General features: G+C 32.8%; 1 protein-coding gene and 1 non-coding gene across 6 annotated transcripts in view; one reads left to right on the top strand and one right to left on the bottom strand.

The window, feature by feature from the left end:
• The window catches only part of FANCL (FA complementation group L), a 112,410-nt gene that overhangs the window by 33,809 nt on the left and 60,179 nt on the right, over window positions 1–18,422 (top strand). For all 5 annotated transcript variants that reach the window (XM_072768445.1, XM_072768443.1, XM_072768444.1 and 2 more), the window contains 2 exons: window positions 5,613–5,709; window positions 11,309–11,377. In XM_072768445.1, coding sequence (XP_072624546.1) covers window positions 5,613–5,709; window positions 11,309–11,377 — 166 coding nt within the window. The remainder of the gene's footprint in view (window positions 1–5,612; window positions 5,710–11,308; window positions 11,378–18,422) is intronic.
• On the bottom strand, window positions 17,347–17,450 carry LOC140600577 (U6 spliceosomal RNA). Its single transcript, XR_012003774.1, has one exon. It is a non-coding gene; the product is annotated as a U6 spliceosomal RNA (small nuclear RNA).

The raw sequence follows: 18,422 nt of genomic DNA, 5'->3' as shown, positions 1-18,422 counted from the left end.
CGCTAAACCGCTGCGCCACCCAGGGATCCCCCTTGCTATGTTTTTAAATTACATATCTGACATATCTAATCAATTCTATAGGATGAGGCATTACAAAAAATTAGGAAAAAATAGAGTATCTAGAATATGATTGAGATCTTTTTTCTTTATTCACATACATTTTTTTAAATAGAAATGACATTGAGGATTAGTAACTGACCTTAAGTTTGATTGCTATTGGTGTAATTTCTGTACTTGTTTCAACTTGTATAAAAACAGCTAGCTGTCTGGAGGGTAAAAAGATGATGGTAAGACGAGTTGTGATTTTGGGAGTTACACAGTTCACAAAGGTAGAGTGATGCAAAAAGTTGTCTTGCTGGGTTTCTCTTCACTTCTACTGGTGTTGTTTTGCAGAATGACTCATTAAAAGGATAAGAATTAGCATCCTTGGGGTTTAACAGGATTTTCTGTTAAGATGTTAAGGACATTAAGAATGTCCTGGAGTTGAGAGCACTGAATACTTTATAAGTAGATTCATCTACATCCCACTTTACCTAGGATAATCCTAATTTATGCCTTTTATCCTGGACCTTTCAGTTTCAAAATTGTCTCAATTTGGAAGAAATGCATAGTCATCTTAAATACCTTCTGTTTATTTTAGTAATCACATAGCCATAGGTAATTCAGAGATTAAATTGTTCTAACAGGGGGAGTGTGATCTGATGGTTTTATTCTTTTATAAGACAGCATGTTTATCAATTAGAGTAAGTAGAATTCAACTATTAGGCCTTTTAAATATGTCTAGGGAAAGAGCGGAGTTTTATTAAATTTGTTGTGCTGTCGAAAGATTGTAGACATATATTGCGTTGGATATTTAATTAAGTACCTTATAATGGATAAGTACCTTATAATGGGCTTATTAATTGGTAGTATGTTCTATAATTTTTAATGCATATCAAAGATCTGTATGCCATATTGGAAGAAATGGAGATACTTGTTAAGATGAAATTAATTCCAGTAACCAGCCAAGAGCTTTAATTCTGGCTTATCAGCTGTGTGACCTTAGGCAAGTAATGTAACCCCTCTGAGCCACAGTTTCTTTATTTTTCAAATGAAACTAATACTTAATAATAAGGGTTAAAAAGAAACACATGTTATTTGATTCAAATAATGCCTTCTGCAAAGTAGGTATAAAGTTGAGTCACTAGTTCACCTAAAAATGTCAGACTATATATGAGTTTTACAGCTCTTAATGAGTGTTACGATTTAATTATAACTAGTAATGATAATTTTCATTCCATAATGCATAAGAACATAGATGTTAATAAGTATGATTTTCATTCTAAATTACCTTTATCATAGAGTGCTTTTTCCTCATATATATTCAAATCACTGAATAAGTGCGAATTACCTAATAGTGAAAAAATTATGTTTTTTCTACATTGGTAATATGTTTATAGTATGTAATTTAAACAATTTGCATTCAGTTTAAAAGTTGCATATGAATCAATAAATATGAACCATTGGGATAACCGCTTCTCCATGGTCATATAACAAGCACATATAGCATTAATATATGTATAGAAGTTTAAACTTTTCATATTCTTTATAATAAAAGCTTATTTGGGAAGCAAAAATTTACCTAAAACTGACAGTTTTGAGAATGGTGAGGTCCCTTTGAAGACTTATTTATTTATTTTAGACAGAGAGTGTGCATATATCTGCAAGTGGGATGGGGGAGAGGCAGATGGGGGTGGGGGGATAGGAAGGGGATGGGGGAGAGAATTCTCAAGGAGACTCCAGGCTCTTCGATGGGGCTTGATCTCATGATACATGAGATCATGACCTGAGCCAAAACCAGGAGTTGGCTGCTCGACCAACTGAGCTGCGCCGCTCCCCTTGAAAGATGAAGTCCTTTTGGGCTACAGATGATTTAGGAAGGTTCTTAGAGGAGGTAGGTATTGGGATAAGCTTCAAAGGAATGTAGAGAGCCTTAAAAAGGAGGTAATAGTGGAAGTTAAGTTTGTAGTGATGGAAATGTGTAACTAACTCCTCTTTGGACTTAAGAGTAGATCACTTGCTCACATAAGAATTAATACCAGGGTCAGACTGAAAGATCTTAACCATGAGACTAAGGATTCTATATATGCAAGTGATGGGGACTCATTGGCTATTTTTGAGGAAGGGGTTGATATGATTTAAAAACAACTTAGGAAGATTGGGATGCAGGGTGGCACAATTGGTTAAGCACCTGACTCTTGGTTTTGGCCCATGTGATCTCAGGGTCTTGAGATCAAGCCCTGCCTTGGGCTGCATGCTCAATGGGGAGTTCGTTTGGGACTCTCAAATAAATAAATCTTAAAAAAAAAGAAAAAAGAGGACGTAGGAAGATTAATTTAGTCATGAAAGGCAGAATAGATTAATGTACAGAAGATACAAGAAATAAAGACACAGCCACACATGGCTGTGGTTACTATTTTGGACAGCGCAGGTAGAGACCCCTCTATCATAGAGAGTTCTGTTGGTCAGCTGCTCTAAGAGTGTTGTGCTTGTCTGCTTGGTCTTTGCTGGCTCATATTGGCCTAGGTTCTAGTCTGTAGGTAGGGAGAAGGAGAAGGGGCATGGGGAGAAGGCACAGTTTTGTTATAAATGATTCAAGAGATTCATATATCCCTACTGCTTACAGTTCATTGACCAAGATTTAGTAATATGCTGATATCCAAGGACAGCTAGAAGAAGGGTTATTAGCTGAGTGGAATGTAAACTGCTAAAATTTGGTTTGGAGGCAGGAATCCTATTCTCAAAAGGAAGGAGGTGAGAATAGGCAGCAGAGGACATTTGGCAATCTAGGTCACATGTACATGATCTACTCAAGGTATTAATAATTACAATAAGGTTTCTTCTTGTTCCTTATACAAAGTAGACAGGGAATCAATATGGGTAAAATGTTTAATTTTAAATGACTATGCTGAGATTAACCGATAATCTTAAACATCTTTTGCCACTTTTTTGAATTACGTCTTAAAGTTCAACAAAATTAACATATTTTGAGCAATGCCACTGTTGATCTCTAAAGTGTTATCTTTGTCTTAAACTATGTGGGAAGGTGACGATTTTTTGTGTGATTGCATAAAGACTAGAACTATTATTTATATTTATATCTTAGTTTATAGATGTTCAGTAATTTCTAATATTTGATGCTGAGCAGCAGTGTAAATTATGAAAAGTACTAGTTGGTGATTTGATTGTCTCTTCTTTCTCACAATCCCCTCTTACTTTCTGTGTGTATATTTATCATGATTGTAAACTATTTAAGTCTTACAATGAAGAGCAATTTTTTTCACACCATTTTGTATTCCTGCTCTGACTCTTTAAAGCAGATACTCTAAGATGTTCATGTTTACAGCTTTCATGTTTCTAAATAATATGCCTTTTTCAATATAACTTATCAGTATTAGAAATTCCAAACTGATTAACTACTGTAATAAAAAAGGATTTGGCTCATATACTACCTTTTCTTTCCCTTCTTCACTATTACTCTATTAGCTTTAAAATTTCTTAAACTTTTTTCATGTTTCTTCAATTAAAGATGTTATCTCTTACTCTCATTAGCAATTAGAAATTTTAGTGTTCCTAATCTTCCTCACATCTTTTCCCTTCTGCCTCTCAATTTTTGTCATCTCTACTTTTTAAAATGCTGTGGTCAAATATATTTACATTAGTTTCTGTAGCTATAATTAAGTCTTAGTTTTTGTCTATTGCTGGATTCTAAAAATTGTAATTAGTAAGCAGTTAAATTTGTAATGACTACATAAATACTTTTCACTGAAAAGCTAATGGTAGAGCAATTAGTTTTCGTCATAGCTTTATTGTTTATAACTTGGTTTAAAATTCCTTTATCCCTTTGGCTTCTTGTATTTTTAAAAAATATTTTTGTAATTTTGTCTTGTATATAAGTCATACCCTCTAGTCTACATATTCTACAGACTTTTCTTTTTTGCCTACTATCTCCTTTCTGGAGCCTTCTTTCTTCTAATTTGTTTTACCAGCCAGTGCTTTTCTAGCCACTTTTCATTTTTATAATATCTGTTGGAAATTTCTTTGTTGATGCTTAGTACTTCTTGTTCTTTTGGTTAACTGAGAGTTTATTTATAATTTTAAAAAATTCCTTTGCTTTTGTTTGGTGAATGAAGGAAATGCATGTGCTCGTCTCAACATCTTGAATCTGAACTGTCAATGTATTCAGAGTCTGATGTCCATATATCTAAACCTTAGAGTCCTATTGATGAAACATGTGATGAAGTCTCATGTGCTAAATTTTTGGAGGGAGGATCCGAGATATTTATAGACATAGCTATAGGAAAATAATGATTATATATATATAAAGTCATTGATATTTTAATGTAAATATGTTTTTCTAGAATAGTTTTACTTTCATTTGTTTTCTAAGACCCTAGGCTTTTCATAGTTTATGATACAAATTTCTTCTGTTGATAAAGATTATTTTGTTTTACTTTTTATTCTCCTCTTGAAGATATATATCTTCTTCAGATTTAGATCTATTTTTCATTACAACCATGGTTCCATAGCTATTGCCCAGCATTTCTTGAAATTGACCCATTTTACCATTATATCTGGCCAGTGACTAAATGGCATATAGTGATGTTAAAAGAAATGTTTCCTGGGTTAGGAGGCTAATGTTAGTTCTGAACTCTAATGGATCTCACCATCAGTCTGGGTGATAAGTTGTGCAATACTCTTAGGCTACTTTTTATCTTTACAAGAGAATAGTATTGTAAAAATGTCAAAAAATATCCACATGCCCAGTTCACTAGTAAATATACTGCTAAATTTGAACCTTTTTGGCAGTAGCTTATGCTACTCAAGGGACTGTATTTTTACAGAATGATGTATTTCAAAGGGTATTGGTTTCCGTTGTAGAAAATTCATGCATTTAGAGCAACTTAAAGCCAAAAACAGTTGTGCTGTGCTGTAGGTTTAAAATATTATTCATCTTGAATATGTGTCTAGGTTAAATGTCAGAAGCTATATATTGCATAGAAAGAAAATTTATTGTTAGCAGATTAGACTGTACCTGTGCTTATATAACATTTTCCATGGAGGATCAATTGAGTAGATGAACTAATATCAGCCAGATTTTTGTACACTAACATTATTGATAATAAAGGAGAGGTTCATTGAAGAGAAAAACAAATAAAGGAAGTATAAAAGTCTCATATTGTATGAAACTACAGAAATGGATCAAAGAGTTTGACAGGAAGTTTAATGTGTACATAAGTAGAGGCTGACAGCAACATGCTGTGTGTGCCAAAGGTTCCAGTGATGGAAAACCGAAACATAGTGCTCACTGACCACAGCATGAGCCTTGACACACATTGTAAATAATCCAGAGATCTATGACTGCATTAAGCACCAGGCTGGTGTATTAACGGCAGTAAATCTATAGCTGTATAAAGGGCTGGCATGCAGAAATTCCTCTGATTAATTTTTATAATGGATTCATAGGAATACAGCAAATATTTTCATTTTGAATCCTACCATCCTCGAACCTCCCCTCCCCCCACCTTTGTCCTCCTTAGTTTGATCATTTTTTATTTCCTTCTACTCACCAGACTTGTATACGTGGATACTTGTCTCAGTACTATCAAGTTAAAAGCTGAAGATGCTTCTGGTAGAAAGCATCTCATTACTCTCAAGTTGAAGACAAAGGTATGTGCTTATTAAACTATTATGGTCAGGAAATACTTTGTGAAATGAACTCTGAATGTATTCAATGTAAGATGTGCTAGTTGCTTCTAAAAAGATATCTGATACTTTAAAAAATTTATTTTGGAAAGCTCAAAAAATTCACTCACTAGGTTTCCAAAAGCCTAGAGATAATTTGTGTCACTCTTTTAGTGCAAATTTTTTCAAAACATACACTTCATAATAAAGAAATATTACAAATAAGATTCAGCAGTCTCAAAGTACCTTGCTGGTCATTTTTGTAATATTGTACAAAGAAAGTTTCTACTATTCCAAGTGAAGTTTCACTGAAGTCTCTTGTCTTCAAGTCTTGTTATGAATTACATTTGTAGTTCTTCCTCTGAGCATCAAACACTCTTCAAACACATCCATATGCATACCTTTTTATTCCTTGTTTGGGCTGAAATTTTACTTCTGTATTTTAAGAATTTGCAAAGGTTATACCTCCATTTATAGACACTTTACAGGCTAGTGATCTACAGTTACTAATTTTATTGGCACGAAACATAGCTGTTTTGTCTTTTAGTTCTAGATTGTGAATTTTGAAAAATAAGTAGAATAAGCATGTTCAGCATATTAACCATTTACTTAGTAATCACTAGGGACACATTAGAATTTGAGAAAACCAGGACATTTAAGTTTTTTTTGTTGTTCCTAAGAATCATCAATCAACTCTATTTCAGAAGATTGTAGTGATGAAAGATCAATTGTGTTGTCCGTTTTAAAAATGTGTCTGGCATTTAAGCTTTCCATGAGAGAAAATTAATATATAAAGCTGAACTGGGTGACACAGAAAAGTTGCTATCTTATGGTGCCTCTTTATCAGACAAGTTGAGAAATGACTCATTCTCTTTTTCTTACACACAGAATATTCATGTATAACTTTAAGATTTATGTGTGATAAGTGTTGAAAAAAATGGGGTAGAAATCTTACTTGTAAAAGAAGTTACTAGGGTATTTTTGTTAAAATGAAAAAAAATTTATTTGAGAGAGAGAGAAAGAGAGAAAACATGAGCAGAGAGGAGGAGCAGAGGGAGAGGGAGAAGCTGAGCAAGGAGCCCAGTGTGGGCTCAATGCCAGGACCCTGGGATCATAACCTGAGCTGAAGGCAGACGCGTAACCAACTGAGCCATCCAGGCACCCAGTTTTTTAAAATTTTTAAAGGTGTGCTTTGTTCTTGTTTCTGGTTTTTTTTTTTTTTTTTTTGATGGCTTTATTTTTATAAGCTTTACTTTTACAAAGGAGATTCTCTGTCTAGAGCTACATCTATAAATTTTATTATTAATTCCAGTTAATGGCAGTAGTAGTAGTATTGAGAGTAAGGACGTAGCTGCTTGTATGGCCCAACCTGTTTGCTTTTTCTTATACCATTTCAGGGTAGATAAGGTGACACTTAATATTTCCGTGAAGAAAGTTTTTAAATTTTTGCATCATTGATAGTTGTGAAGCACTATTATGGATGCCCTGGCAAGAGAAAAGAGGAAGCTTTATTTAAATTAGGAAGGAATTGAGAAAAAAAAAATGCATCAAAAAAAGACAAGGGATCCCTGGATGGCTCAGTGGTTTAGCGCCTGCCTTCAGCCCAGGGCGTGATCCTGTAGACCTGGGATCAAGTCCCACGTCAGGCTCCCTGCATGGATCCTGCTTCTCCCTCTGCCTGTGTCTCTGCCCCCCCCCACCCCCGTATTCTCACGAATAAATAAATAAAATCTTAAAAAAAAAAGAGTGGAAATGAATGAATCTTATGTTGGTATGATTTATTAGAGTCTTTAATTGTCCATTTTGTTCAATTTTCATAGACCAAAGTTGTATTTTAGATATGGTAATTGCTTTCTTTAAGAGTATTTGGGTCCGGGATCCCTGGGTGGCGCAGCGGTTTGGCGCCTGCCTTTGGCCCAGGGCGCGATCCCGGAGACCCGAGATCGAATCCCACATCGGGCTCCCGGTGCATGGAGCCTGCTTCTCCCTCTGCCTGTGTCTCTGCCTCTCTCTCTCTCTCTCTCTCTGTGACTATCATAAATAAATAAATAAAAATTAAAAAAAAAAAAAGAAAAAAGAGTATTTGGGTCTGGGATTGTCAGTTAAAAACAGTAATAGTTGAAGCTATATGTTAAGAATATATAGTGCAAAATCACAATTCAAACTAAATTTTAAAGGTCAAGCTGATTTTTAAATTTTTTTTTTTAATTTTTTTATTTATGATAGTCACAGAGAGAGAGACAGAGAGAGAGGCAGAGACATAGGCAGGGGGAGAAGCAGGCTCCATGCACCGGGAGCCCGACGTGGGATTCGATCCCGGGTCTCCAGGATCGTGCCCTGGGCCAAAGGCAGGCGCTAAACCGCTGCGCCACCCAGGGATCCCTCAAGCTGATTTTTAAACCTTAATGCAGGCTTATTATTATAAATATACAAACCTTTATTTCTTTTATTTGATGTTTTTTGATATATAGTAAAGGAGCACATTTTTTTTCTTGAATCCCTGTTCTCCCAATTTTGCCATTCCTCCTCACTGTCTCCAATCCTGAAAGAAAACATACCAATTTTAACAAAACACTTTATTAAAAGTGAATTTATAAGTAAAAAAATATATTATAAGGGAAATAGTTGAATTTTGTCATTTTTTATAGGCGTATTTTTATGCAGTATTTATAATACATGCTGAACTATGGGATGGAACAATGATCTTTTCTTTAAAAAACAAGTAGACTAGGGCTTCTTTAGCTTTGGCAAATATCAGAACTACTTGAAAAACAAATCGTGGATCTGTTTCAGAGGCTCAGCACTCTGTGTCTGCTGGCCATTTTTATAATTTGCTGCAGTTTGTATGTAAATAAACTTTGAGGAAGTGTTACTGCATAGATGGTCCAATTATGGAAGAGGTTGGGTTAAGTATTCCTTAGAACAATATGCTATGGAATCTAAAAAATACTGTATATGACAAAAATATTTACTTAATACTATAATTGTTTTCTTTTATAGTTATTGATTTGATGGATTCAGGTGAGATTTGATAAACTGTATGTTGATTAAAAATAAACTTTTTGAATTAATATTCCTTTATGTGGAGCTTTCACTATTTTCAATCAGACTGCTAAAGTAAAACTTGGCCAGTTAGTCTCTGGTTTTATATATACCTATACAACTTACTATTGAAAACCACCTGAAAAAAAAAAAAAAAAAGAAAACCACCTGGATTTTAATAGTTATTTTACAATATTAAAAAAAAATTAATAGTTATTTTACAATATTGCATTTAGGTATCTATGTTACAGTTTTACAATACAAATGATTCTGAAATATCTAGGGTGTTATTTCATAACTCATGTTTAATTATCTAGAAGTATATCAGTTTGCTTGTTAGGTTGTATACAGTTATAAAGTTTATTGTATAAACAAATTTGGGGGCGCTTGGGTGGCTCAGTCAGTTGGGTGTCAGTCTTTGGCTCTGGTCATGAATTCTGAGTTCTGAGATTGAGCCCTGCATCAGGCTCTCAGGGAGCCTGCTTCTCCTGTTCCCACTCCCCTGCTTGTGACTGCACTCTTTCTCTCTCTCTCTGTCAAATAAAGAAGTAAAATCTTAAAAAAGAAAAAAAAGCGAAATTGATCTTGAGCATAAATATAATAAACATATACAGTGTGTTTGCATTTAATTCATAATAGGTATACGGTAAAGCCACCTACAAATCAGTCTAATTTGTTATATACATACTTATATGTCTGCATAATTACACATAAAAATATGAAGATGTCATCATCTCAGGAATTACATTTGACTCATATATATGGGATCATATTAAATTTATTATAACCTGCTTTTTTGTTTAACTCTTTGTAGGTCTCTTTATCAGTATATGTGTATTATTTACTATACTGAATCCTATTTGAATGTAGGATCATATTCTCTTTTTTAAAATAATGTGCTGTTTGTACTAAATGTCTTCCAAAGTCTTGGATATTTTACTTTGTTCATCTGCTCTAAATACAGTAAATATTACCTTCATATTTTTACCTAGATTGATAATTTAAGTAAGAGTTGATGCTATTTATTGTCAATATGAGTAGGAGATAAAACGTAGCAACTCAAAATGAAAAGTATTCCATTTTTTGGCCCATGGATGTTTCAAGTGTGCATTATTATTTTTACAGAATCTTAACATGTTAGAGGGAAAAGAAACCTGATAACACTTTTAGTTGAATTCCATCAATTTTACATATCAAACAGTGAAGTTAAAATGACTTGTTCAAGATCACACAAGGTAGCCGAACTGGAAATCATAGAAAGTTAAGGTCTCTGCCTGCACTCATTTGAGATAATCACATGACTTGTTAAAGTGGCATAGAGATTGTTTCTGTTGTGATTATAGCAGTTACACTCTGAAGTACATCATCTGATAGTTTGAATTGTAATAGAGCTCCCTCAATCTCAGCTTGACCTTTCTCTTTTTTATTTTTCTTCGAATTGGAGCATTATTATATTTTTATATGACTTCCTGTGTATTTGCTTTTGTGTTACTAGTTCTGTTCTCCATATAACCATTAGTTGGAATATAGGTTGATAAGTTTCTTTTTATAAAACCACTTAGTATAACTATTTCTTTTCAAAATATTGACTTCAGACGGGCTGATGTTTGCTAAATACTAGTGATAATTTTTAGAACCCATTTGCTTATTCATTGAAGTAGTAAAAAATAAGAGGCTGAAGAAAGTGAAAGTCTAAAACTTATTTTAAACATTTTGTCAAATGGGAGTTTTCCCAAAACTAATCTTCTTTTAGTAAACTTTGCTTTTTAATGAAAAGAAATCAGTGTTCTTTAATTACATGTGACTTTCAAGAATCTAGAATTAAATTTTACAGCAGTTATGTTGTATAAGTCTCTAATAACAAAATTGATTTTAAGAAAAACTGCCTTTTGTCTTTCTTAACTTAGACACCTAATTCGTCCTTAATGACTATCACTTTTTGTGTGAAGCTATTGAATTAATTTTCTGTTAATCAACCATGAAAAGATTTTTCTTAAAACTATTATTTTTATTTTTCCTTAATAACCAGGAGACATTTCATTGTTTCTTTTTTTAAGTTACATTCTTGCTAAGAATAATTGCTTTATTGTGGAAAATACTTCTTTTAATTGATTGGTACTTTTTTGTACACTTCTTGGCTCTTTTAAGAGATGCTGCCTTTTTATGTAGTGACTGAGACTGAGATTAAATTTTAGGTTGAAAGGAAATTAAATATCAACCAGTTTGATCTCTCATTTTAAAGATAAACTGAGATTCTGTGTGGTTCACCCCTCAGTTTACCGTTAGCAGCTGACCTGAAACTGGATTAATTCACTCTTCTTTACTCAAAGCCTGTTGCTTTGGCAACCCAAATCACCAAACTTTGTACTTCCTGAGCATAAGTTGACTATTAATCAGCTCTTGACATTTTCTATAATAGTAGAATCAAAATATTTCTATACATTTGCATTTATAATAAAACGTTTCCTATTCAGTTTTTCTAGAATACTTCATGTGAAATTGCCATACAGCAAAAATCACTTAATTTTATGCTTTTTCATAGTACCCTACAGAATCACCAGATTGTGTTGTGGATTTTCCTGTTTCATTTTCTGTTTCCTGGACACCACAGGTAAATTCTTAAATTTATTTTTAGTAGTTAAAAAGCATTTTCTATCATAATTGGTAATAGATTATAGCCAACATAGCCATTATAGTTTAGAAAGCCATATATATATGTATGTATATATATATATATATATATATATATATATATATATATATATATATATTATTTATTTATTTTGTAAGCATTTATTTATAAGCAGAACTTTCAGGGTGTTTTTTTTTTTTTTTTTTTTTTCATATTTCCTAGTAGGTAATGTCTACTTTTTCCCTCCCCTCACACATAAACACACCATTCAGTCTTTAGATGTTTATACCTCATATTAGATAAATATGAAGGTCTATTGACAGAAATTTTCCTTTGAATTTAAATTGTAAAGAACTCTATAAAGCAATAAGTGGAAGTTGGGTGAATTTTTCAGATTGCTAAAACTGTTAATATTAATGGCATAATATCAGAGAATCTTTTTCAGAGGAGAATGAGTTATACCTGAAAATACAAATCATTTACACACAGTTTTCATTGTTTTAAAGTGATTGTTCATAATTCATCCTTGAATATAGATAATATTTTTGTTTGGGCCTTTTGGAGCATTCATATTTTGTATAAAGAACATAGGAGAATCTTTCTCCTGCTTCTGTCAGTTTTAATTTCTCAAAAAGTTGATATCTAACAAGAAAATGAAATTAGAAGTACACCTTGTAAATGGTTACATTATGTAGATGGATGGTAGTATGATATCAATGGTACCAACATCAACATTATGTGTGTGTGATTTTTCAAGATCTGACAGACTGGTGGTTAGATTCAGGGAATAATCTAATGATGACAGACATGGTCCTTCTTTCACCAAGTAAATTGTGGCAATTGGATGCAAAATGGAAAGAACATTTTTGTTCTTGTGCAAAGAGGGGAAAAAATTCCTACTGACATTTTACAAATAATCTCTAGAGGTTGCCCATATTTTTTAAATAAAATTTTGATAGGATCAAGTAAAAATTTATGCCTAATATTTTAAGTATATACATATAGTAATTGTATATGAAGTTAGTTTTTAAAAATAGGATTTAAATAGTATCATGTAGGTTCAAATGTCATTTTAATTATCCCTATATATTAAAATTTATATTAATATTTTTTCTTTAAAAACAACTGTCTCCCTCCTTTCAATGGAAATTGAGAAAGCACAGCAAAATAAAGGAGAGGAAAAACCCTGTAATTTGCTTTTGGTATTTTAATATATGTTATAAATACTTAAGAAATACTGTGTTCATTTTTTTAAAAAAAGAAACCTTTCCTCTTTTTAAAATACACATTTTCTATTTGGCTTTCCTCTTTTTAAAATAAACATTTTCCTCTTTTAAATATAAATTCCCTATTAGACTCTAGAAACTTTTTGTTTTATGCGAGATTATGAGATAACCCTGTACCTAGATTGTATTATTCTTTCCAGATATGCTGTCTCTACATTAAATTTAATGTGTATCAGAACTGCAAGTCTAAGACTATATTTTTAATGAGTTTTTAGTGTTTTCAGTGTAGGTAACGCTGCAAGTTTTTCCCCAGTTTTAAATCTGTGAAAGAGTTTGCATCTCCACAAAAAGACTGTTTAGCACTTACCTTTATTCTGTCATTTAGCAAAATTATTTTGTGATTTCAATATGCTGGAAAATCTCTGAGGATAATTTCTTTCAAATTTTCTGTCCCTGTTTAATACCAGCTCAATGCTTTGCACATTTAAGCATGGGATGAGTTTTAGATTTAGTTAGGTCATACATTAAGTTTTCTGTTTTGTACTAGCTCCAAGAAAATAGAACTGATTAGTAATAATTGGAATGTCATAAATTCTTTTTTTTAAATTAAAGAATATACTAAAATTCTTAGTAAAGCACAGATAAAAATTTAGATAACCTTTTCATCCACAACTCAGATTTGAATTAATTTTTTGTCACATTTGTTTCATTTCTAGCTCTTATTTCTCTCTCAGGAATAAAATGTTACAGGAACAACTAAGACTTTATTTCTCTTTTCCCTTTCTTACTCTTTCTTTCCTTCTCTCCTTTTCTGGAGGTAACCACCTCTTTGAAACTGATGTGTGTGCTATCCTGCCTATTTTTCCTACATTTGTTCATGCCATATTCTAGAATATTGGTTGCCTGAATTTTTTTAGGCAGCACTGTTTCTGAGATTTATCCGTGATCTTTGCACATTTAGTATATTAAATGCTTTTTATAGTTCTATTATTTGACTCCGCCAGTTAATTTATCCAATGCCCTACTGATAAGGTTGTTCACAATTTAAGTTGTACTCTAGTGAACATCTATGTTTCCTTGTACACGTGTCAGTCTTTTAGTATGGCTTATGCTTAGAAATGAAAATGTTTGATTGAGGAGATTGTACCTCTTTGAGATTACTAAATATTGCCAAATTGCCTTCTCACATTGGTTGTATAAGTTTATATCCCTACCCAGTAATGCACGTGTATCTACTTTTCCAGATCCTTTCCAAGTCTTAGTCTGACCTTAATTCTTTACAAAAATTGAAATAATTATTGTTTTATTTATAATTGTTCTTATTTAGATTTTTTTCTTTATAAGGATTCCTTTTTAATTTGAATATTGTTACATAGGGTGTATCTTTGTAGCATAGTTTTATCTTTGTATGTAATCTATTTTGTCAGAAGTTTAATTTTCAGTATGGTCCTGTTTTATCAATTTCTTCTTGTGATTTCTGCTTTTTGTGTCTTGAATGAGAAAATCATTTTATCTTGTTCTGAAAAGATAGTTTCCTATCATTCTAAAAGTTATCTTTTTTCATATTTAAGTAGGAGATAGGAATCTTATTTACACTTGCCTACTTTATATATGCTCAGATAATCTGGCTGTGTCTATTTGTGTAGATCTGGGGGTGATTTCTGTTTTTCTTTTACATTTGCCATTAAAATTTAGAAAAGTTTCAAAATATATTATTTACTTACTAGTTTAGAGTCTGGCAGTACACCATAAGCATTTTGATAATACTACTAGTGAGTCTTTTAGACATAAGAGTATTGGCAATATTAGTTTATGTTTTAAAAGTAAGCAATATCAGACTACTTTGCTGTGTATGATCTGTTTTCATTGGTATGTTGGAAGCATTTCTGCTTGTGAGAGTTTTTTTTCTTAGCAATTTTTAAACAGTTGTGGTTCTTAAGCAAAATAAATGTAGTCTAACAGCAAACTTATATTTAAGATACTGTACATAAGTTCCAGATAATTGCTTAAAAAAAATCCTTGTCTGTTTTTGTTTTGTATATTTCCTCTTTGGATTCAGTGTTTCTGGACTTTAAACTTGGAAGATCTTTATTTTCCTTTCTTTTTTTGTGAAATAATAGGCATGGCTTTGTGGCATCCATATTAAAAATGGGTAATTTTCCTTATGGTCCCTGTCTTCCTGCTGGGTTGATAATGTTTTGATGTATTTTTCTTTTGCTCTGATGAGAGGTCTGCTGCTGCTGCTCTGACATATTCATTTGGATGAATAATTATAACTTGCACAATGTCAAGCTGAAGATGGTAGGGTTTTGTGCGTCATGACAAGCCTAGTAGCCAGTGCAGGTGTCTCACAGCATGATCAGCAACAGCCAGTGTATTCTGGCTCAGAGGAGACATTTAGAGTAGTAAGAAATCAGCACCAAGGGCAAGGCTGCTGCTACTACTGCTGCCGTGATCTGTGCCAAAGAAACACAAAGTGCTTCTCAAAGACAAGTGACTACATACCTCTTTTCAGATATTTACTTTGCTTACCCAATAAATTTTCTTTTATAGATTTAGCATAAAATGTAAGAACATCTCATTTTTATCTTATCTTTTTTATCTTCTAGCATCACAGATCCTCCATGTATCTTTAACAACCTGCTACCTTTTGGACTTTTACATATGGATCATATATGTGAATTTTGTTGACTAATGATACCAGAAAATACTCTAATGTAAGATTTTAAGTGCTCTGATACTGGGGTATGTAAGAACAAAATTAATTTATTCTAGGTCACTGACCAACCCTAAATAGTTGTTAATTGGGGTTCCTAGGGGGTGCAGTCAAAGTGTCTGACTTGGCTTCAGCTCAGGTCATGATCTCAGGGTCTTGGGATCGAGCCCTGTGTCAGGTCCTGCACTCAGCGTGGAGTCTGCTTAGGAAAAACTCTCCCTCTGCCCTTCATGCCTTGCTCTCTTTGGTATGCACATGCACTCTTTTTCTCTCTCAGGTAAATAAATCTTTAAAAAAAATATTGCTGTTCTACATGTAAATGTGCCATTAAGTGCAGGTTTGGTAAAGTATCCTTGCCATGGCAGTTGGAATTTTCAGATTTGGTATAATATAAAAAGCAGTGGTCTTTATATATATATATATATTTTTTCTTTTTATCATAGAAATCTCCTATTCTTAGAATAATGCCGTGAATACAAGAACAGTAAAATTAATAATGAAGCCTCTGGCTGATAAGCTGATGGTGAATGAAGAATTCATGATTAAAGGAAACAGTCCTATTACATAGCAGGGAGCATGATCCATTAGTTAGAGCAGCAGACTAGCAGTTGGGTATCTTAGGTTCTGTTTACAGTTCAGTCATTGACTTAATTGTATAATTTCAAACAAGTTGTGTGACTGCCCTTTGCCTCAGTTCATATGTGTATGGAAATAATGAACTTTTTCTTTTTTTATGGAGATGTTAAGAAAAATAAATTTGATTTAAAATAAACAGTGTCGGGGGGGGGTGGAAGAACCCTCAAAATCCACTCTAAGGATCCTGTGGAACTTCTTTTTGACCCAATCCTAGATTATCTTTTGTTTCATTTATCTCTTTGCTATCTTTGTTGGAGAACTCCTAGTACTAGACTTTTTTGTTCATTCTTAAGTTGGTTAATTAAATATGCTTTGGGTGCCTGGGCATTTTATTGTTGCCATAGTAGTAATGTTTAAAAAATACATCAAAAGGACCAAAAAGACCTGAAGGACCAGAAAAGAAACTGAATACATTATTGAGGTCATGTGATATGGTAGGAGGAGTATCAGTGTGATCTATTGGACTCAGTAACCTATTAACCACCTATCTTCTTCTTTTTCAATAATGTATTTTAAAAGTATCCTACACTGATTCTTAACAAAACAAAACAACCCCCCCCCCCCCCCCCCAGAAAACAACAGTTGAGAAAAGTTAAGGAAGTATCCAATCACCTTTAATGCCTTCATTTAGAATTTGGTTCTCATTAGATAATAGCTTTGAAACTATGCTTGTCACTTAAAATATTTGTTTTTAAAACATCATTGATAATGTTTTACATTTATTCAGGTATTCCTTAGAATTATTTAGTTTTTAATTACAATTAGGTTTACATTTATCCATCAAATTAAGAACTGTTGTAGACATAACCAGTTCCTAGATTGTGAACACATTTATTTAGGTCACTCAGTTAAGTAGCAGTGGTTTCCTAATCTACATTTTGCGTATTTTTGTTGATTTTTTCCTAAATATTTTAAAATTTTTTCTTGCTACTGTGAATGCTTTCTTAAAAAATCATATTTTGTAGTTTACCATGTGAATATGGGCAAGCTATCTTCTTTTTAAAGTTTTTACTTTCATTAGAGTTACACAAGAAGATAGTTTAACCTAACCTAGAGTTAGATTACAGCGTTTTTTTTTTTTTTTTTTTGGTGCTGTTTTCTTTTTAGACCAAAGAGCATCTCCTTGCCTCCTTCCCACCTTTTTCTCCTCTGTGGGGTCAGTGACTTTTGGTGTTATGATCTTTATATTATTATACGCTCTTATAATTATACTGCCTTTTGTTTGCTTGGTGTTTAGCCATTATTATTAACTTTCCCCTATAGATGGGTTTGCTATTTTTTCTACCTGTTCCCACTTCACACACATGCATGCTTCCTATCTACCTGTTTTTCCCAAATATTTATCTTTTATTTTTATTTAATTTTTATTTTTTTATATGGAATGCTTCACACATTTGCATGTCATGCTTGTACAGGGGCCATGCTAATCTCTATCTTGTTCCAATTTTAGTGTATGTGCTGCTGAAGTGAGCACCCAGTTATCTTAATTTTGATTATATCAGTACTCCGTATTCACATTATGAAAGTGTATGTATACTATGCAGAGATAAGCCATTTAGTTAACTATTATTTTTCCTTTGTTACCTTGGTTTTTGTTAATCCTAGAGTTAACCGTTATCTTACTTTTCCATTTCTGTAGTTTTCTCTATACATAAAACTCTTTCAGACCTCAGTTTTTTCTCATTACTTGTCTATATCTCCTCTTAGCCATCTATATTAGGTTTTCCCTTGGCTTTACTTTCTGGGAAATTTCATGAGATTTACCTAATCACTTTCCTGTTGAATTTTTTTTACTTTTGTCATGTTAATTTTTAAGAGCTTACTTCATAGTTGTACATTCTTTTTTCTCCAGAGATACTATTTTTCCTTCTCTGAGTAGTTTCTGTTTCCTTAAGTTGCTCTTTTGTGTGTGTGTGTGTGCTTATAATCTTTGTGTTTGCTTGTGATTAAAAATCAGATATAAAACGTTGTTTGAAAGCTCTGAGTGCATAGATGGGGCTTGCCAACTGTGAACTTTATTGTAAAGTCATCTGACTGTATCTCATGATGAGGAATGCCAAATGTCAATACCTTTAGTTCTTTTTGAAAGATTGATTGGTTGGTCTGATTTCTTGGAGAAGACTCTTCCACCTTTCTGTTTTTGAGCAAGCAGAAAACATTCCTCTGAGGTATAAGTTTACCAAGGCTGGTGGACAGGAAATCACAGCCTGAAGCACTTAACCTGATGGCATCTTTTGTTAGCGCTGAACATCATGTAGCTGTTGAAGGCCTGCCCTGTAAGCATATCTCTTTATTATCAAAGAGCAGGTAATGAGGATATATTTGAAGCTAAGAGGCAAAAAATGGTATCCTAGTTATCCTTGGTATTTTCAGACTTTTAAATTTGGGCCATTCTTAGTTATGTATAGTGGTAATTTTTTTTCTTTTTTCCTCAGTTTTGTTTGTT

This window comes from Canis lupus, chromosome 11, assembly GCF_048164855.1.
Source record: "Canis lupus baileyi chromosome 11, mCanLup2.hap1, whole genome shotgun sequence".
Taxonomy (NCBI): Eukaryota; Metazoa; Chordata; class Mammalia; order Carnivora; family Canidae; genus Canis; species Canis lupus.
Note: the sequence above shows the minus strand (reverse complement) of the source record. Positions and strands in the feature narration are given on the sequence as shown.